This window comes from Uranotaenia lowii, chromosome 3 (assembly GCF_029784155.1).
Source record: "Uranotaenia lowii strain MFRU-FL chromosome 3, ASM2978415v1, whole genome shotgun sequence".
NCBI classification, from domain to species: domain Eukaryota; kingdom Metazoa; phylum Arthropoda; class Insecta; order Diptera; family Culicidae; genus Uranotaenia; species Uranotaenia lowii.
This window is the reverse complement of record NC_073693.1, coordinates 164709345-164730948: the sequence shown is the minus strand read 5'-3', so window position 1 is coordinate 164730948 and position 21604 is coordinate 164709345. Positions and strand designations below refer to the sequence as shown.

Genomic DNA, 21604 nt, shown 5'->3' with positions numbered 1-21604 from the left:
GCGTAATAATCTGTGCATCATAAACTCAAATTATCGAATATTTTACGGTGTTCGGTTAAAACTCCTAAATTTGGCAGTTTTCGGTTAATATTACTGGTATTTTCAGACGACACTACAAGCGAAACATATCCATTCTGATGAGCATTAGAGGCTCAGTCAAAACGACGTTATTTTAGCATGGAGCACTTTCTCGAATCGACTCGTGTTATCTCACATCAAAGTTCGTTATTTCGGTAAAAATAAAAAATACCCATTTTTCGGTAAAAAATACCGATTTTTCGGTAAATATTACCGAATTTTCGGTAGTAATTACAGACATATCGGTAAAAATCACCGGATTTTTGGTAAATATTACCGAACTTTTTGAAGTTGTCTGGTAAAATTTACCGGTAATTCGGTAGTAATTACAGATATTTCGGTAAACTTTACAGATTGTTCGGTAAATATTACCGATATTTTACAGTTTTTTCGGTAAAAATGATCCATATTTCGATTATAATTACGGTATTCCGGTAAAAATTTTAGGGATTTCGGTAAAAATTTTAGGGATTTCGGTAAAAATTTTAGGGATTTCGGTTAGAGTTTTAGGTATTTCGGTAATAATTACAGGTGTTTCGGTGAACTGTACCGGTTGCTCGGTTCATATAACCGAGCTTTATAGTTTTTTGGTTAAAAATGACCGACCTTTCGGTAATAATTAAAGACATTTCGGTTCAACAATACCGGTTTTCGGTAATATAACGAGCTGTCATGTTAACAACTGTCAATATTTTGACAGATGATCTGCCGAGTTTTGGTTATTTTTTACCGAAAAAGGTCCGTAATATTTGACAGCTGTCACTCCTCGGCCATGAAAAAATTACCGAACAGTTTAACGAACTCCACATGTTAGGATTTCGGTAAAATAATTACCGAACTCGGTAATTTTCGTTTACTGTGCATCCTCATCATACGCATTCAGGATAAAGTTTCCATGCGCATCGAAAACGTGCTGAAAAATTTGTTAAAATTTACAATCTGGGTGAACGTTAACTCAAATTCAGATTTTGTTGTCAACCGCTTGTCTTTCCCAACGTTTTTTCAGTGGGCATCCATTTTGCTTTTGAGGGGTCTCTCTAAGTTTTGATACTAAAATAAAAGAGAATTTTTTCGCCCTTCTTCATCAAACAATCTTATTATTTAGAATTCATATCGAAGGAGCCCAAATAACCCAATTATCATCATTTTAACTTAAAAAAAGAACTCCTCTTATGTTTTTGAAATTAAATTTTATTCTACATCAACCACGTAAAAACACATCCCAAGACCCCTCGTAGTGTCGGGGTGAAAATTTTCGAGTTTTGTTTTCAGTCGCGTGCCCTACGTGTGGTGGCTCGTCGCGATCGTAAGCATTGGTAAATTTGCGAGTTCCGATTTCCGTTTCGCATCGAGCCGCGACTTAGCTCATAGCAGTCCCTTTGAAGACCAATTTAAACATTGAAAATCAGGTGAGGAACAAATCGGAACGTATTTCCCGAAACAATCGTCTCGGTAGCAAGGTACAAATCGCTGATTTTTTTTTGTGGCCGTGAAGAAATCCTGCGGAGAGTGAAGGAAGAAAACGAAGAAGCCGTGTCTGCTGAAAGAACTGTCAAAACAGCTGACATTCGGGTGCTGAATATATACGAACGTCAGCATAGAGGAAGCAGAAAATTGCGAAGTGGTAAGCGAAGATCAAAACAGAAATACAAATACACAAATCCCAGCGAGAGGAATTACACGCCCACCACACCACCTCATTCATAAGCGGGTGCCAGAACTACGGATCAGAAATCAATTAAAATGCTATTAATGCTCGATTTATGAAAACTATTGCAAAAAAACGGTACAATTAACATTATAGGTATATAAATCTACCTAAGAAATTTTATGCCAAAAAAAAAACAAACTTTCCAATAGTTTCAACTGTTTAATTTATTGAACAAAATCATTTGCTACTATCAAATTCTACTCCCTTGACCCTAACTATGATTTTGTATCGATGGGCTGGCGATAAATCAATTAAGAACAATTCTGTACTATTCATATGTATGGAATTAAATTGATTTTCGTTTTTTTCATAATTGCTTATGCATGTTTTAAAATGGTTTTCCAATAATGAATAAAGGTTAAGAATGTAAACCAACTAAAAAAAACTAAAACCAACTAAAAAAAACACTTAATTATGCATTTACTCATAAATTTACCGCTATACTCGGTAACTCACTAATTAACATTCACTATGCCGAGAGAATTCAAAATTTCCCGGTATTTTCCTCAAAAACGTACGGGCATAAGTGCAAGCAAGAAATGGTAAGTAGCTTTTATGAATTGCGACTTTCACAGGTCAATAATTGACATCGATAAAAAAATTAACTTTTAATCATCAAAACCTGATAACAAAAAGTGGAAAAGCAACACTGCGCAAAGTGTGAATAGTGTGCATCACGTTCGCTTTATAAATATGCTCCACCCAGCCAACCATATTTATGCTCTGAAGGGTCAGTTCTGTTGCTCGTAGTTCGTTTTCGTCTCTTTCGCCGTCTCCGTACGTATAGTTGAACGAGATCGGAACGAGCATAATGGTAGAAAAAAGAAACATATATACATTCGCATCAATAGTGTTCAAAGATAAATTTTCCGTAGCATGGAAGCATTGAAAACTGCATTGTTCTGTGTTTGGCAGGTGAATTAAGAGGGTTTCAGGTTTATCGCTATCCCACATAGGCGAGTATAAATCTTAAACATGCGGTGAACATTCTGTATATACCACGAAAAACCCTGCTGTCTGGTGCGAAACAGCTCAAGTGCAAAGGGTGATTTCCTAAACTTGAGACTATTTTGAGAAACCTTGAGACGACTAAGTTTTTTTCCCTTTGAGTGAGTTTCGTTCAAAATGACCAATTATGGCGTTGATAAAGTTTTCTTGGATATACTTCGGACATGGCCTTACGAACCGTAATCTAATTAACATACATATTCATAATCCGAACGATGAACGACCTTTGAGAAAAGAAAGATTCGTACAAAGGATCGAAGAAATGGGGTGGTTGTCGTTGTTGAATGACACACACGATTACCCAACCCGGTCTCTCGAGTTTCCCGTCACGTCGTTATTCTCGTGATTAGTACAAGTGTAGTGTAGATACATACATATTCGATTAGAAAAAGTGTTCCGAAATCAGGACGCGTGCTTTGGTTATCATTCAACCAATTCAATGAATGCAGACAACCAGAGAATGGCCATCGTATCACCCCTTCCTGCCGAGAGGGACGCGTACTCAATGATAAGGTGTACAGCTCTCAAAGCGCACACGCATACAATCTTATAGTAAATCAATGATATGCTTCTCCAAGGGGTGGGCACAGGTGCAGTGAAGATTTTTAATAACTTTTATGCAAAACTATGCTTAAACATTTACAAAGATTTTGGAAGCATTTTGAGTTATAAACCACACAAAATCAAATTGTAACGAAAATTCGACTTTTTTTACGAGAAATTCGGATGTTGTCTTTGAAAAAGGTCTTAAAATATGTGAATTTGTATTGAACATTTACCAACTTTATAAAACCATTTGGCAAGGAACCCACGAGAACCTACTGACATTTTTTTACATGCATTTAGATCATAATAACAACTGTCACTTCTCGAAGAATGAGGTGCGCCAAACTGCTCGCAAGCAAGTTATTGCAATTTGAAAAATGTATAATTTTAACCTATTTTTTACGATTTTAACAGAAAAAATCTACGAAACGAATAATTGCAAAAAACCGTTTTTTTGCAAGGTTTCCTTAAATTATTATTTTTGCAAGGCAAGTACACAATATAGAGTCTTACAGTGTTCTACAAAGTTGATGTAAAAGGCATAATGAACAACTTTGTAGAAGAAACCATGTCTGTATCTTGCTTCTGTAAAAAGTTAGATTTTGGCGCCACCATGCGGAGAAAAATAGAACTAATTCAAATCCATCAATAGATAGCGCAAATATAGTCGAGTAACTTTGTCGAAGACACCGATGAGCTATAACGAAGCCTCTGGCCTGCAGTCAATTTTGACCGCAAAAGTGTGATTCCTGGCCCACTGTGCGTCGGTTGCCTTGAACCCCATTTGATTGAACACGCCGTTGATTTTGCTGTGCCAAACACGCGCCGACTGTTTCAGCCCGTAAATGCTGCGCTTGAGGTGGCAAACCAGGTCGTTGCCCTGTGAAAATCCTGGAGGCTGCTTCATGAAGATATCTTCCTCGAATTCCGCGTACAGGTACGTAGTTTTTATATCCAAGTGTTTCACTAGCAAGCACCGGTTGCTCGCGATGCACAGTTCATTCCTTGAGAAGATATGACAGAATTATTAACAATCAATCTCTATTTTCTCGTTGAAATCTAAGAATTCAACAAATTTATGCCGACCGTACTCAAAACCGGGCGCGTGGAGACAAGTAGTTTTTGGATAAGTTGTAGAACTTGAATTATACTCCAAGATGTGGTATTTAGTTTTTGGATCCACTTGCCCCATTTTACCCTAGAAATTCGTGAAATTAAGCAAAAATAAAACTTGAAATTGCGATAACTTCGGAAGACAAGGTCGTAGAGACTTAAGATCTAGTGCAAAATGTGCGTATTGAGTATCGCAATAAATATTGTGAACATCATATTTATGTAAGTTCAAAATTTACAATAGTTAAGTACAAAAAACAAATTTTAAGTATGTTTTAAACTAAAAGCTTTATAACTCTGCACTGAATAGAGATACAGCTTTTGTTATTTCAGCAAAGTTTCATATTTTGATGATATCTACAACTTTGTAGAACAAATTTGGTCTCTATCTGTTCAAACAAAAAAGTTAGTGTTTTTATTTTTATCGTAGTAGGCTGTGACTAATTTTTGATACTTTCACGTTATGGGAAACATTCTTACTAGTAAATATTCTGAAGACATCTAATAGCTAAAATGAAAGACAAAGTCACCAGGAAAAAAGTTCCATTTCAGGCCTTTTTGGACCACTGTGCGATGGTGAGCATCGTGCGAAACGTGGTCTGTCGCACTACAGGGGCGAATACCTCGTTGAAGTCTGTGCCGTACCGCTGCGAGAACCCTTGAGCTACGAGTCTCGCTTTGAAACGCACAGTTTCCCCATCGCCAACGTTCTTCTTCTTACGGCGTGTTCGTAAATTGATTTTTTCTATCGAAGTGATTTTTTTCATCGATGCTGGCGTTCGTAAATTGTAAACAAACGTATGCAAAAGCATTGGAAATTGATTTGACATCTACCAAACAAATCGATCGACTGGATGCATCACCCAAAAAAATCAATTTACGAACGCGCCGTTATTATCGTCTTTCTATTTCATTTTCTGACTGTGTTGGGATGGATTTTACGTTTAAAGTTGCACAACAGTTGTAAAAATGTAGTTGTTGGCTGTAAGAAGAAAAAAGTCATAGCAAGTATGATGTCGTTCATTCAACTTAGTCATGACATTGTAAGCTTATGTCGCTGTGTATCGCTGTCAGTATCGCGTGACATAGACATGCTAAGCAGTATCAAAGTCGGCTGATACTGGCTGTCTGACACTGATAATTTGCAGCTCTGATAGTAAGCGATCTTGAGACGTTGATTATACCATCCTGCACTTCATTAAGTCCACTTCGGATGAATATGAACTTAATGCAGAACAAGATACAGTATACAGTATTTTATATATAATTTAAAACAATAAAATAAATTGGACAGCTCTCACCATGTTTTAGAACTCTGTTATAATAGGTACTAAAAACAAAAATATATAGCAAGAAAATCGAGACCACTTGAGTTCCAGCTATGACTAGTACCTTTGTACAATAATGGCTCATTTTTAGTCCCTTATTAGCTCGGTGACTTGATTAATAAACAGCAATATGTATAATGATTCACACTCCAGTGATAAAACTGCGCGCTCCTTAATTTGAGTTTTTTGGAACATTGTCTCATATAATAAATTTAAAAAAACAGACAAAGTAAAATACTTCTTTAAATAAAAAAAAATGGGATTAGAAATAACAAAAAATATTGAACTTGTGTCTTATTAATTTTTTTTCATTCGTTTTACTTTCAGCTCCTTGCGGCACACCCAGGTCTATAAAGGATTTCTAGAACAAATTTTAAATTAAATTCATTCATTTCCTGCGGCACCGAACATTCATCGTGTTTTTTCTAACGTATTCATTGCCGTTTTATCCGAAGCCCTGAATTGATAAGGAAACGGAAGCGGTTCTGTTTAATCGAGCTGTGAACAAAAAAAAAACGCAAAGAGGCAAACAATCAAACCTTTGATAAGCACTCCAGATCACATCCGAGATGAGCAGCCGGGATTGTATTAGCCTGACCAAACTGAGAGGCCAGAAATGGAAAGCATTTGCTGAATTGGTCAACAAGTGGACTGTAGCTGATTGTGAGTAACTCCATAAGTAAATGATAGCGCATATGAAAGCAGATTTTGTGTACGATCTTGTCGTGTCTGAATCTGATTGTTCATTTCAAGAGATAATACACCAACAACAGCTAAACATTTGAAAACATATGTTATGACATTATTCAAAATGAGAGTCGAAAACAATTTAGAAACGAATTTTATACAACCGCGTGGGTGAGCGGATTGTGCAATTTACTGTTGGGTCTATAGACACTATAATTTCATATAGTCTGGCAAAGAGAATGACGGGAGCCAATCGAACTGTCATTCGCGCGGAGCCAATCGAGCATTCTACGATAATGTTCAAGCTCTTCATAACTCTCTCCAGATGCAAAATAAAAAATAGTTTCTCAGATTTGTAAATTACATGCTATTTTAGTCAATTCAACTGGAAATCGCTGTTGAAAACTATATTATGATTTATAGATGAAAAAATAGTGAAAATTATGCTAAATAACTTTAGTTGATGTTATCAAAAAGCCAGAAAAACTTTGTGAATCACAATACTTCAACCATGATTTTCCAATATTTAGAAAGTTTGCTCGATTGGCTCGGCGAATGACAGTTCGATTGGCTCCCGTCATTCTCTTTGCCAGACTATATGAAATTATAGTGTCTATAGTTGGGTCTAGGAAGATTAAGAATCAACAACTAGGTACCTACTCATCAACATTCTTTCATAGTTCAAATTTGAAAAAAAATGTAACCAGTAAAATTGTTTATTTTATTGAAGTAATAAAAAATTAAGAAATGAAAAAATAGGTACCCATTCCAAGATAATTTACCAATTATGTATTCTTTCCTCAAAAAAATCAAAACCTATCTCAAAGAAAATAACTAAAATGTCCAGTAGAATTTGATATATACCGCTTCAAGGAATGCCGAGAAACATTGGTCTGAAGCTCAATAATGTACACAGAAAAAAAACAGAAAATGTTTTTATTTTCTAAATTGCAATTAGGATATTAATTGCAGTTTTTTTTCTCTAAATTTCCCCCTTCTGTTTACAGCTGACGATGAAGACATTCCGATTAGTGAGCTTACGGGTGATTCTCGTAAATCTCATAAGAGCCATGGCAGCAGTCACCACAAGAGTTCGAACAAAGTCTCATCAACTGCTGTACCGGCTGTCGTGAGCAACAGTGCGCGTAACAACCGCCCCAAGGGCAGCGTTATGCGTTTGGACCGTGCCGACATGGGCCTGTACGGAGTGTGTCCGGAAACGGATCCGTTCTATGCTGTTATCTGTGATATTTGTGGCAGTGTGGTCAAACCACAAGGTCTCCAGAAGCACATGAGCAATCGACACCATTCCTATTACAGTCACGCTGCGAAAAATATATCTCACAGCAACCGGGATCACCACATCAGTAGCAGCGAGCCCACTTCCCGGAGCGCATCGATCAGCTCAAGTGAACCTTCGATCTCTAGAACGGAGAAGATACATCATAGTAGTTCAAAACAAGATGACCTGGATAACACTCCTCTTAAGGCTCGAAGTAGCGGTTCTAGTTCGAAGTTTAAGACTAAAAATGGCAAGAGCGGATCTTCTTCTCACAGTTCCTCGCATCACAATGGAAAACCATCTTCCAGTGTATCCTCTGGGAGATCATCCACGTCGGAAATCGTCCCACCGAGTGAACATACGGTACCAAACTCCAGGGAGCAGCAGAAGCATGAATCTTCAACCGCAACCGCAACTCTGGTCTCGGCCACTGGCTCGATGGATAAGAAAACTTCATTTTCCTCTACTTCATCGGGTGTCAGCAGTGACAGCGCTGCTTCACACAATCACCAACAGCAGTCGTCGCATTCGGGAAAGGGATTAAAGCGGACCAGTGCCAAGCTGCCTTCGTCCGCTTCTTCTTCGTCCTCATCATCATCTTCATCTTCATCCTCCTCATCTTCTTCGTCATCGTCAAGCACTAACAGCGGAAGTAGTAGCAGTAGTACCAGTAGTAGCACTAGTGTTTCCGCTTCCGCTAGTAGTAGTAAATCTTCGAGCGATAGGAAAAATGAAAGGAGGGATTATGATCCAGACAAGCATTGTGGTGTGATTGCTGTCGATGGTAAACGACATTGTACGCGTCCGCTTAGCTGTAAATCCCATTCTCTGTCCATGCGACGCGCCGTTTCTGGACGCAGCAAAACGTTTGATAAATTACTTTCCGATCTTAAATGCGGTATAACCACGTCGTCTACTAAAGAAGAGGTACAATTCATTAATCATATATTAAAAACTGTATTTTTGACAATCATTTTTCACTCTTACAGAGCTTTATCGAGGTGGAATCTTCCAGTAATTCGTCAAATGGGTTTGATGGTCGAGGATTGATTGCGGATACGTCAGTAGTCAATTTAGCTGAAACGTCTGCACAACTGATGTATACTCCCGAAAAATCTAGTCCTCAAAACGAAAGTTTACCTTCTACACCTAGCAGTCTTAAAACTACCAGCTGCTCCAGTGTTGTTTCATCATCGCCATCGGCCGCCAAATCAGTCGATTCAAAGATCGAACGATCTAAGCACAAGCAACGGTTCGGTTCCACACCAGCGAAGACAAGTTTAACGTTCCATGATCAACCACCTACCACCTTAACTCCTCCAACACCGCCGCCATCAATAACTACGCCCAATTCTGGGCTAACAACACATGTTGCACCAAGTCCAGTGGCGATTGGAAGACATAAAATACCAGCAAGGGATCCGCAGATTGCGATACCAGCAGCAGCTGAACTCTTGGCTCAACACTTTGTTGAAGAGAATCCTAACACTGTCCTTTCGGATGCAACGATTGTTATGGACCCAAATACAAATCTCCTTAAACTGTCCGTCTCTGGTACGCTGCATCCGACCAATGAAAACGAGACACCAGAACAATCTATCCAGCAGTTTGCTACCAATCTTATGCAGGAACAGTTGACAGTAACGGTTCCACTTTCTGTGATATCGTCTATGAACATTTCAGGAACCAATCTGGTAAACGTGAATGCTGGTTCAGATGATCCTTCGGCAATAACTTCGACTACTGCTGTCTTAAGTGAGTCCTCGTCAGTTGCATTGCAACACACGGGAGAGCTTCTGGCCACCGATGGTACAGCTACGGGAGAAGCTGATCTGAGTCGACCGGAACAATTCATTCCAACGGAGCTGATAAATCAACTTCCTTTAGTCCAAACTACGGACGGAACAGAATTACACCACGACACCAATCAGTACATTACCACCACAGATGGGCAGGAGTTAACCGAACATACACTCATCTCGAACTACAACGAACAAATTAACTATACCTTACAAACTTTAGCTCAGAATCTTCAAACCGATTTGGCTGAAAGCATAGATGACATCGTTCCCACCATAAACTTATTGCCGACTTCGGCAAATCCCTTGGTCATACCTCAAATACAATCAGATCTACCCGAATCCATCATACTAACGCCCATAGACTCCCATTTCATCGAAAATGTTACTCTAAAGCCAGAATTGGAAATCCTTACCGTCAACACACCTGTCGATATATCCAAACTTCACTTGATGCGAGCCGTCGATGACGAGTTTATCAAAGAAAGGCAGCAACAACAGCAACAAAACAATATTATGTATCACGCTCAGATCGACGAGTTCCGAGGAGTTAAGATGTGGTACAGTAGTTTGCCCAAGCCGCTTCATGTAAACAATTTTCAATTGCGTAAGCTCGGAGGAGGTTACGTTATGAATAGAAAGCTATTGAACATACGAAAAAATTTAGTGAATGAATCTAATAATTTGTCTAAATCTCTCAACTCTCAACTATCGCCTATCGGAGGTTCACGAAGTTCACTCAACTTTGGCAGCCCAGGAACCCGTTCCGGAGATCTCTTGTCACCAATTTCCGGAATGGGTAAAAGTAAAGATACGAATGGTGGCCTGGCTTTATCGAACTCGCCAGTGGGCAATCGCCCGGGTCAAGTAAACAGAGGCCAACGAAGACTTATACTGCCACAGGCTTCGATTAAAAAACCAGCTGAGAAAACGTCGTGCTTGCTTAGTAATTCTTACTTTAAAAATCTGATAAGCTCGATGCAAAACACTAGCCAACAAAATACAAGAGGAACATCAAGCCTGAAGCGGTCCGCTTCGACCTTGACTACGCTGTCCAACAAACGACTGAAAATCATTAACAACCTGCAAAACTCGACCGCACCGCCCCAAATGTTGTTGCAGGGCAGCAGCGGTAAAGTGAAGCCCAAAGTATTATAATTAGTGATCAGGATCTACAATCTCAACGACGGCTGCGAAGGCTCTGAAAATGCCGACGATCACGCCTAAGATAGGATTTGAGATCCGGAAGTACTTTTCACAGACTTGTAACCCAGTTTCGGCTTAGTAATCCTGTTAGGGCAAGCCAGGAGCGCATAATTATGAGAATTTTCTATGACTGAATGATGATTTAGCAATCATCATGATGATTTAGCAATCAGCAATGTTTGTCTCTAAACATATACACATCTATAAAATATTCCGATTATTAAGATTGAAATAACATAACAAAATAGTTTATAGATTTGTCACGCTTTAGGGACGTTTTTGAGAATCATTTTGTTAATATTTCTCCACATTTTATAAACCTGTTGTATCTTCTTGTGAAATCTACGTTTATTAGCCATGAAGGGCTATCATGTATTGACCATTTAATTTATTTTTTAAACAGAATTGTACAGATCAGATTAATAAAATTGTGAATCCACATTATTTTTTTCAACGAAATTGTGCTTAATTTGCTTGACGTTATACAGATACGTTCGAGGTCTTCTCATAAAACGTCCCGTAAGAAATATGCAAATGCGTTCTGTCTCCGATTAAATCGATAACGATCCTAAAGTTGTAACTAGGCCGTTACTCACAGTGCGGAGTAACACAAGCTGCTGGAAATACGCCGACTAGCTGGAGGTGTTGCAAAATAATAATGAACATGAAAATCACTTATTGTGTGGTTCTTTTCAAGCTAATATCCCAGAAGCATAACAAGACTAAATTAAATAAATGACAAACGTGAACCCTGTAATGTAGTCATCTTTTGTAATGAAATTAGAATACATCCAATTATAATCATCATCAAAAGGCTTTACATTTAGCGCGAACACATCCGAAATCTGCTGTTCACTAATTTTTTTTATTGATTGCGTGTTATGATTTATTGCTGGTGCAATAATAAGTAACTGTTATTACTAAGTAGGTACACGCAGAAAAATAGAAATTAGTTTCAAAGGAAAGTGCCGCAAAAACAAAGGATTTTTTCCTTTGATTTTGGGACAAACAAAAATTCCTTTGATTCAAATGCATTTTCTTTTGTTTCAAAGAAATGCTTTCCTTTGAATCAAAACTTTTTCTTTGTTCCAAATAACATAATGCTTTTGATTCAAAAGCCTTTTCGTTTAATTTTATGAAATTTGCGTTTATTCCAACGTTATTTGGGTTTCAATTTTAAAGCATTTGTTCTTCAATTCTATGTTTTGTTTCTAAAAATTCTAGTACTACATATATATTTATTTTCGTCCAATTGGAAATAAAAAGAAATAACTTATGGTTTAAAAACATTTATTTATTTGTAAGTTCATGTTCACACAGTCGATTTTTCCAGAGTTTTTAACCGGCACATCTGTAAATAAAGAGGAGAACAAAATGTACACAAATATGTAACAATAAAATAAATTAAAATTATTTATTGCATGAATGGAAAGTACTTACCGAACGATGTTTGTTGGCGGACAGTTCCTTTCGAACAATTCATGAAGGGTTTTGACGCCAGATGGATCCTTGGACCGGATCGGAAGCGATTAGTTGGATGAATGGTTGCCCTAAAAAAGCTTGTTAGGTTGACGGTTTATAAAATTAAATTGATTTTGATAGACCTACCTAGGAGTCCACTATCGTTTGGCCTCTAGTTGTCAAGACTTTCCTACGCCGGATCTTGTGATTCCGGTGCTGTCTGACTGTTGCGCGGTATGAGATGAAATGGTCTGACTGGTTGTCGGAAAAACTTCTTGCCCGACCCGTTCACTAAACAGAAGCTTATGAAGATGTGTCGACTGTTTGACGAAAAAATACTTTGATTCAAAAGAAAATTCATCTAAATCAATGAATTTTTACATTGATTCAGAGTCGAAAAAAAATTTCTTGAATTTAATTTAAATCTTTTGATTCAAAAATCTGGAACATTGGTTTAATGAAATAAAAATTCGGTTCAATTTAAAATTTACTTGAATTAAGGAAAATGGATTTTGTTTCAATGTACATGAGGTTTTTGAATCAAAGATGTATTTTTTTTATCTCAAAGGCACTACTTTTCGCTGCGTGTAGTTATAACTAGGGTTGGCATTATTCATCGTCATTAGTCAAATGACTGTGACTGTTGAGTCTCTTGGTCCGTCAAACTCAATTGACTGTTCCTTAACGACCAGTCACTTCGTTTGCCAGTCATTCAACCCCCAGTCGTATGAAGCTAAAAAAATTTCATAGTCAAGCATTCACCAATCGCATTCAAACGAGTCGTGGACCGAACTGAAGACGAAAAAGAAACGCATTTATTATTATTGTTACTCCTGCCAGCAAGCCGAAGACGACCGAAGACGAACAAGAAAAGCATTTATTATTATTGTTGCTCCTGCCAGCAAGCTCGTTTTCAGTTTTTTATTGCTATTGTTGCTCTCTGCCAGCAAGTTGTTCAATTAGTTGTACCTGCCGTCAGCAGCCGATCGCAGTGTGAAGAGATTTGCCAGTCACTCTCAGGAGAAATTTTGACCATGTGTTTGTAGGACCTTCGCCAGTCGATGATAGAGAAATGTTGATTGTTGTCGTGCTTTAGTCGTCATGCGAGTAGTGAGGCTCCATCAATTGAGAACAGTGCCAGTCGTTTGATGAAACGAAACTAGTCGGGTCAAGCGTGACGGGCGAAATTTACCAACACTGGTTATAACCGCTATAAAATGATTCGTTTTGCATTCTAATTAAGAAAAAGACATCGGATAGTTGGTGTGAAAATATTTAGCTGAGGCTGAGACAATGCAAGGTCATCAAAAGATTTTTTTTTATTCAATGATCCTGCGTCGATTCTCCGGCGCATACGGCCATGATGAAAGTCCTCCACTGTTGAAGATCCGTAGCCAGCGTCTTCACTTGGTCCCAGTCAAGATTCTCGTCGACAGTTCGCATTTCGGCGGCTATACCATCATGTCACCATCTACCGCCCAGACACCATTTACCGCCCAAAATCACCCTTTTGTTTGTATTTTGAAAAAACTGGGATGTTTTCTCCAAAAATAAGACCTGTGTTCTGTGTCGGCATCATTGTTCGATCATTTCACTGAAAAAACATCACTTAATTATGCCAACTATAGCCAGAAATTAAATGTTTAGTTTTTGGTTTCCGGTCAAATTGTTGAATTCGACGCCTGTTAGCGAACTAAGCATTACTGTACTCCTAGGGCAAAAAGGGTTTTTGTTTTCAAGATAGTACCTATTTGACCTAAAATCGACTTGAAACGATAGTTTTATTTTCGTAGAATAGATTTGCATCGAAAAATTTCAGATTTTTTCAATAGTTGTTGTTTTTTGAAGCGATTAGTGGTGGGCGGTAATTGGTGTTTAAAAAAAAGTGTGGGTTCCTAATTACCGGTCACGCACAATTTCTTTGTTTTTAACGCATGTATTGTGTCAAATGTGTAAATTATAAGAAGAATTTAGTTCGATTATGTTAGAAAATGATGTTTTATCGCTGAAAGTAACCGGTTACTTGAGGCTGTTTGTCTGGAATCATCATTTTGTCAGTCAACGCACTTTGTTACAATTTGTCAAAAATTTGCGGGAAAAATTTCACAAAATGTATTCTCTCAAGTTCCTCAAAATGCTTTTGACAGCTCGTTATATGGAAAATACTAAAAAGAACAGTTTCCGTGTTGTTAGATAGTTTTTCCTTAAGAAAACCTTATTGATACCCAAAAAAGTCGAGTGGGCGGTAATAGGGCCAGTTGAACACCTCAAAATTTAGTTAATTATTTTGAAAAGCGCACATTTTTCGCATTCCACTAAATTTGTAATTGAAAGTAGAGCAGTTTTGAGATGTATTGGAAAAGAAAGCGAATAAAAATCTGCCGTCGTTTTTTTATTACACATGTTTGAAGTTGAAAAACCGCTTAACTGGGCGGTAGATGGCAGTGATTGAATTTTGCTGAGCATGAATTGATCAACCATCTCTCGCTCAACGCTTTACTCGGAAGCAAAGGTTGCTTTGAGGCAGCGAAAACGACAAAACCGATGATGCATACGCTCTCACATGGCCCACCTTCAAGAAGCAATATAGGTACATTCGAGGCAGCGAATCCAAAAAACCAAACGAATGGCTCTCACTCATCTCCTGTTACATTCTTGAGGGAGCCGAATTCAAAAGGCAGAGCAAACCCGAGTCTCCTCGTTTGTGCCTGGATCGAATACCCGAAGTTTTTCTGCTATTGCTATTATTGCACAGCAACCGCACGCAGGCAGCTAGTTTTTTCGTTTCTTTTCCTCCCCTCTCCTTGCTCCATACGTTGCGGGCCTATGCTATGCATAAGTTCGGTTCTCCTCAACGACAGCTATCGGCTTGAGTCCATCAAATTCAATAACGTAAATGAGTATGTGTGCCTCGTTTACTTCATGCATCATGTGCGACCGAACGTTGAGAGAGTTCGTTCTGAGCAGCGAACGGATAGTGTCTCTCGGAGCAGATCCTCCTCATGGGGGGAGGTTTGAATGAATGTATATGTATCGTCTCCTGTATTACTATACGAGGCCTCAAAGTGTGTATTTTGAATGCCTCTGATGAGAAAATGGTTGAGGATTTCAATCACTGGTAGATGGTGACATGATGGTAATAGCAAATTAAAAAGTGACGCGGGGTAATCGCACAATTGTCAACTTAATGGTCGCAGTGGGCTCTCTCCAAAAGGAAATTAAAATCCTCGATAAAAATATCTTACAAGTATATCTAAATAGTCACTACACTGTAAGTTGAAGTTATGCCAAATGGCCTTTACGCCCAATAGCTTTTATGCCAAATGTCATACTTCCGCTGAGAAGTATTTTCCGAAACAAGATAATTTATTTAGGCATCAACAAGTCATATTATTTTTTGACGTAGAATTACGTCTTACGGCAACACTATAGGGGGGCAAATTGAAAGTTGCGATCGGATCTCGCGTCACGAAAACTTTCCAACTCAAGGACATCTTTCCTAAAAGACATTTCAAGCCTGCTCATCGTTGATTGGCTGGTCGAAAATGACAAAAAAACACGGACGCCCCGCCCCTTGGTATGTTTTATTTTTCCCTTCCTTCGAAAGGTATAAAAGTAAGGGGTCTCCGGCCGACCGGTTTCATTCTCAGTTTGCCTGTTGAGCATTTCGATCTGCGTACGGACCTCACCAGCGGTAATCCTATGCAGATATCGTTTTGATGTTCAAACAGTGGCAAGTTGCCAATTGTTGCCACTGGCAACAAACCAATCCACATAACACACAGCAGCCTCACATACTCACGCCACCAACACCACCCACGCCACACATCTCCTACCACACATCTCCTACCACCCACCTCCTACCACCCACCATCCACGCCACATGCCACACACTACGTACACCCACGCCACACATCTCCTACCACACATTTCCTACCACCCACCTCCTACCACCCACCATCCACGCCACATGCCACACACTGCGTACACCCACGCCACACACCACCTGCCACCCACCATCCTCGCCACACACCATCTCTATCTTCCACCCACGCCACTCGCCTTCCCCGCCACCTACCACCCACGCTACACATCACCCACGTCACACACCACACTCGTTACCTACCACCCACACCACACCTACGCCACACACCACCCACACCACACCTACGCCACACACCACCCATGCCACACACCACCTACCACCCATTCCACTTACCACCCATGCCACACACCACCTACCACCCATGCCACACACCACCTACCACCCATGCCACACACCACCTACCACCCATTCCACTTACCACCCATGCCACACCACCACCTTGCTCTGCGACGTAGTTCCACCTCCCCGTGGTGCAGAGTGGAAACGTGTCTGCTTTATGCAGATGTACGGCCGAGAGAACTACACCCCCCCCCCCCCCCCCCCCCTTATGAAGACCCTCGCTAACGAATTTGGATTACGACAATGGAATTTCTATCGGAAACCGACTCCATTGGTGAAGGGGTGAAGCTAACCGCGCCGATGTACCTGGAAGGCTGGCGGGTCGTTAAGTCACGCCAGTCTCTAACGGTTGCCTGTGGGGCACCGGGACACACCCCACAGTATCCCAGTCCTTGCTGCGCTAAGCAGGTCACTGGCGCAGTGGACCGTTTGTTACCTGATTACTCGTGGGATCAAATATGCCAAAAAATCAGAAAGAAACAAAAAAGGACGGAACGGATAAAGGCGAAAGCCCGAATCCGTTCGGCGGGAGTAGCCTTAGGCGTTCACCGGTTAGGCAATCTGCCAACCCGGTGGACCCGACGGCAACGTCGGTGGAAGCACCGAGCGATGTGCGAGCGGACCCGTACGATCAAGTACAGGAAGCGCTGGAAGACCTACTGAGCTCCCCGGAACTCCAAGATCCGGGAGCTCCAGTAGAGTTGGTCACGGCCATGGCTGGCATCGCTGACCTTGTGGAATGTGTGAAGGGGAAGTCCAACATCCACAAGGAAATACGCGAGAAGCTAGCCAGGGTGATGCAGCTCTTCATCGCAGCCAACAAAGCTGTGGTGGAACGGCTTGCGGAGCCCGAGGCCGCCAGACCAAAAGAGCGAGGGCCGGCAGAGACCCCTCTGAGGGCGGACACCATCCGCCCAAAGAAGGTCAATGCCTTTGCCCAAACAGAAGGCAGCCTTGCGTTTGCTGGCAACAGCAAGCGTAAGAGAGGGTCTCCCGGGGAACTCAGACCCGGGGACCCTAAGAAAAGAGCGGAGGATCCGTCTGTCCGGCAGGATCCTGCGGCCAGCGCTTCCAAGCGGGCGGAAGGCCCTGCCGAAAAGGCAGATGAGCCGACGAGCGCAAATACCGGATGGCGGACGGTATCGCGCAAAAGGGGAAGGCCCAAAGGTACGGAGACGGGAAAAGCCAAACCCCAACCCCAACGACGCAAACGTCGCGTCAGGGAGAGGGGCGAGGCGATTGTCGTCAAAGCACCTGAGGGCACGTACGCAGATGTCTTGCGACAGATGCGTACGAACGAAGATCTCGCCGATTTAGGCGAGAAAGTTCGGAGGATCCGTCGGACACGCACCGGCGAGATGATCCTCGAACTGAAGCGTGGTGCTGGAAACTCCAGCGGGACCCTTACGGCTAAGGCCGCCGAAGCCCTTGGTGACAAGGCTGAGGTGCGTGCCCTCTGTAAGGAAGTGACCATCCGGGTTAAAAACCTGGATGAAGTCACGACGGAAGACGAACTGCGGGTGGCACTGGTCGAGCAGTGCAAAATCTGCTCTGACCAGATGACGGTTCGTCTGCGGAATGGCCCTCCCAAATCTGGTATGCAGATTGGGCTGGTCAAACTTCCGGTTGCAGCAGCAAACGCCGCACTTAAGTGTGGGCGGCTAAAGGTGGGATGGTCTATCTGTCAGATATCCATCCCCCAGCAACCGGACCGGTGCTTCAAGTGCCTGTTGAACGGTCACAAGTCGTTCGACTGCACTGGGCCAGACAGAAGTGGCATATGCTGGCGCTGCAGCGAAACCGGCCACAAGTCGGCTAACTGCAAAAAGCCTGCTAAATGCCCTGTCTGCGCTGGAGACCACGCTGTTGGCAACCCTAGGTGCCCCGCCTACACAAAGGTGCAGGCGGTACCACCCCGGGCGCCAAGAGCATAGAGGTCGTCCAACTTAACCTCAACCACTGCTACACAGCACACCAGCTGTTGCGGCAGATGACAGTTGAGGAAAAGTTGGACATCGCGCTAGTGGCAGACCCATATCGCAGAGCTGCGAATGGCATTAATTGGGCGACTGATGATGCCAAACTGGCCGCGATATGGGTTACAGGTAGTTTCCCCATACAAGAAGTTGTGGCGACGGAAAACGAAGGCATGGTGGTGGCCAAAGTTAACGGGATCTACTTCTGTAGCTGCTATGCTCCCCCAAGGTGGTCCTTGGAGAGGTTTGGCACTATGGTTGACAAGATGGTGGATGTGCTAATGGGGAAAAGCTCCATCGTTATTGCTGGCGACTTTAACGCGTGGGCCGTTGAATGGGGTAGCCGCCTCACAAACCCCAGAGGTCAAACTCTTTTAGAAGCCCTGGCGAGGCTTAATGTGGATCTGGCCAACGTAGGGAATACCAGTACCTACCAAAGTTGGAACGGGAGCGAGTCAACCATAGATGTCACCTTCGGTAGCCCGGGGTTGGTAAGCGATTGGATGGTGAGCGAGGCCTACACGAATAGCGATCACTTCGCGATTCGCTATCGGCTAGGCTCAAGTACGCGGACAGGTAGACGCGAGTCTCGTACAGGAGAACGCCTCTGGAAGACAACGCAGTTCGACCAGAACGTCTTTGTCGAAGCGTTGCACTGGGAGAGGAACCTGGACAACCTGTCCGCGGAAGAACTGACGAGGGTTCTAGCTCGCGCTTGCGATGCTGCGATGCCGAGAAGGGCCAAGCATAAAAGCACTAGGCCACCCGTCTACTGGTGGACGGAGGAAATTGTGCCGACTGCCATAGGGCAAGGCGCAGGATGCAGAACGCAAGGACCCAAGAAGAGCGAACGGAGCGTAGGCCACTCTTCACAAGCGCGAGATCGGCCCTCCGCAGGGCCATCAACGCAAGCAAGAGGGCACGTTTCAAACAGTTATGCCGTGACGCCAACGACTGTCCATGGGGTGATGCCTATCGGATAGTCATGGGCAGAACTAAAAGTGGGGGCGCACCACCTGAAACGTGCCCCGATAAACTGAGAGTCATCATCAATGAGCTGTTCCCACAGCACGATGTTACCCGCTGGCCAACAGTCCCGTATGACTGGGACACCAGCGCCGAAGAGAGGATAACGGTGGAAGAACTTCGCGAGATCGCCAAGTCTCTCCAACCGAGGAAGGTCCCCGGACCGGACGGCATTCCGAACGTCGCGGTGAAGGCCGCGATTAGGGAATTCCCCGATATGTTCCGAACATCGTTGCAACGATACGTGACGGAACGGGTGTTTCCTGACACGTGGAAACGGCAGAAACTTGTTCTTCTGCCAAAGCCGGGTAAGCGTCCAGGAGACCCATCGGCATATCGGCCGATCTGTCTACTGGATACAGCGGGTAAGGTCCTGGAGAAGGTGATTCAGAACCGACTTCAGAGATACACGGAAAGTGAGGGCGGAATTTCGGGGAAACAGTTTGGTTTCCGTCGAGGTCGCAGCACCGTAGATGCCATCCGCTCGGTCATCGAGGTAGCGGACAGAGCCAGGCTGACCAAGAGGAGAGGGCTCCGCTTTTGCGCGGTTGTCACTCTGGATGTGAAGAACGCCTTCAACAGTGTCAGTTGGACAGCGATTGCGTCGTCGCTCATCCAAATGAGGATCCCGGCATATCTGTATAGGCTTGTGGAAAGTTACTTCCACAATCGCCAACTGCAGTATATGACCGGCGAGGGTTTGCGAACACAAGAGGTTTCGGCGGGTGTTCCACAGGGGTCAATTCTCGGCCCGGTTCTGTGGAACATCACCTACGACGAACTCCTACGAACGAGCCTCCCATCGGGAGCCGAACTCGTAGGATTTGCAGATGATGTAGTCCTCTTGGCGAGGGGCTCCTCAACAGCGGAGGTTGAGCTACTGGCCACGGTAGCTATCCAGGAAGTGGAACGCTGGATGCACTCCAAGTGCCTGCGTCTAGCCCACCACAAAACCGAGATGGTGCTTATCACCAACCTGAAATCACCCCAAACAGGTACCATTGCCGTTGGACCGTGCAACATCGTGTCTAAACGCGCAATTAAGTACCTAGGGGTGATGATTGACGACAGGCTCAGCTTCACGAGCCATGTCGAACACGTGTGCAAGAGAGCGGCAATGGCCACGGCCGCACTCACACGAATGATGCCGAACTCCTCGGCTATCCAAAGCAGCAAAAGGCGGATCATTGCAAGTGTGACCACTTCGATCTTGCGGTACGGAGCAGCGGCCTGGAGGCAGGCCCTGGGAGGAAGCTGTAACCTGCAGCGACTTAGCAGCGTTCAGCGGCTGATGAACCTGCGGGTTATCAGCGGATACCGGACCATGTCGTCCGAAGCCGCCTGTGTAGTAGCGGGTGTTATGCCCATCTCGGTTTTGCTGGAGGAGGATGTCTATTGCTACGACAACAGAGACACGCCCAACGTTCGAGATCTCGCCAATGAGGACTCGATGTCCAACTGGCAGCAGCTGTGGGACAGCTCAACGAGAGGAAGGTGGACCCATCGTCTGATCCCGCACATCGGGAGCTGGATCGGAAGAAGGCACGGTGAAGTGGACTTCTATATGACGCAATTCCTGACTGGTCATGGATGCTTCATGAAGTACCACTACCGGTTTGGACATGTGGCTTCGCCATACTGCCCAGATTGTGGTGACGTAGAGGAAACACCCGAACATGTGGTGTTTGTCTGTCCGAGGTTTGCGGCGGTACGTACTTCCATATTTGCCGCCTGTGGGCCTGACACGACAGCAGATAACGTTGTACAGAGGATGTGTGCGGATTCCAACACTTGGCACGCGGTCAGCGATGGGTTCACCCGGATCATGACTGCCCTGCAGAGGAGCTGGAACCAACGGCAGTCCGCGAACGGTGTAGGATGACTCCATCGGCGGGGAGCATCTGAGTAGTGTGCGTCCGATCCTTTGATCGAAGCTACAAAGATAAGGCAACATCTTCTGCGTAGCGGAGGTCAGGGGTGCGCCGCGAACGTGTGTAGGATACCCCAATGTCGGGGGGTATCCGAGTAGTTCCGCTTCCTAAGAGGGAAACTGCGGGGATAAGACTTTACCTTCCTCGTAGCGGATCTCGAGGGAAGAGGGTTAACCACTGTCGGGGGATACCCACGGGTAGAGAGGCTCTCGACGCCGGGCGAGCCT

The 21604-nt window shown here is 43.2% G+C and overlaps 1 protein-coding gene across 3 annotated transcripts; it reads left to right on the top strand.

Annotated features, from left to right (window-relative positions):
* The first annotated feature begins 1342 nt into the window (after positions 1 to 1342).
* On the top strand, positions 1343 to 11552 carry LOC129755826 (serine-rich adhesin for platelets-like). 3 transcript variants are annotated; one of them, XM_055752503.1, is made up of 5 exons: positions 1343 to 1487; positions 1574 to 1702; positions 6112 to 6447; positions 7479 to 8680; positions 8743 to 11552. In XM_055752503.1, the coding sequence occupies exons 3-5, from the start codon at positions 6354 to 6356 to the stop codon at positions 10708 to 10710; spliced, it is 3264 nt and encodes a 1087-aa protein (XP_055608478.1). In that variant the 5' UTR covers positions 1343 to 1487; positions 1574 to 1702; positions 6112 to 6353; the 3' UTR covers positions 10711 to 11552. The 3 variants fall into 3 exon arrangements, with proteins under 3 accessions (XP_055608478.1, XP_055608479.1, XP_055608480.1); XM_055752504.1 differs by lacking the exons at positions 1343 to 1487; positions 1574 to 1702 and adding an exon at positions 2548 to 2704; XM_055752505.1 differs by lacking the exons at positions 1343 to 1487; positions 1574 to 1702 and adding an exon at positions 3996 to 4280.
* Positions 11553 to 21604: the final 10052 nt, after the last annotated feature.

What these genes read in the sequence shown, in the direction of transcription:
- LOC129755826 (XM_055752503.1), top strand. Translation starts at nt 6,354, where the DNA reads ATGAGCAGCCGGGATTGTATTAGCCTGACCAAACTGAGAGGCCAGAAA. An exon ending in CAAGTGGACTGTAGCTGATT is followed by an intron (nt 6,448 to 7,478) that starts GTGAGTAACTCC and finishes TTCTGTTTACAG; the next exon opens with CTGACGATGAAGACATTCCG. An exon ending in CGTCGTCTACTAAAGAAGAG is followed by an intron (nt 8,681 to 8,742) that starts GTACAATTCATT and finishes TCACTCTTACAG; the next exon opens with AGCTTTATCGAGGTGGAATC.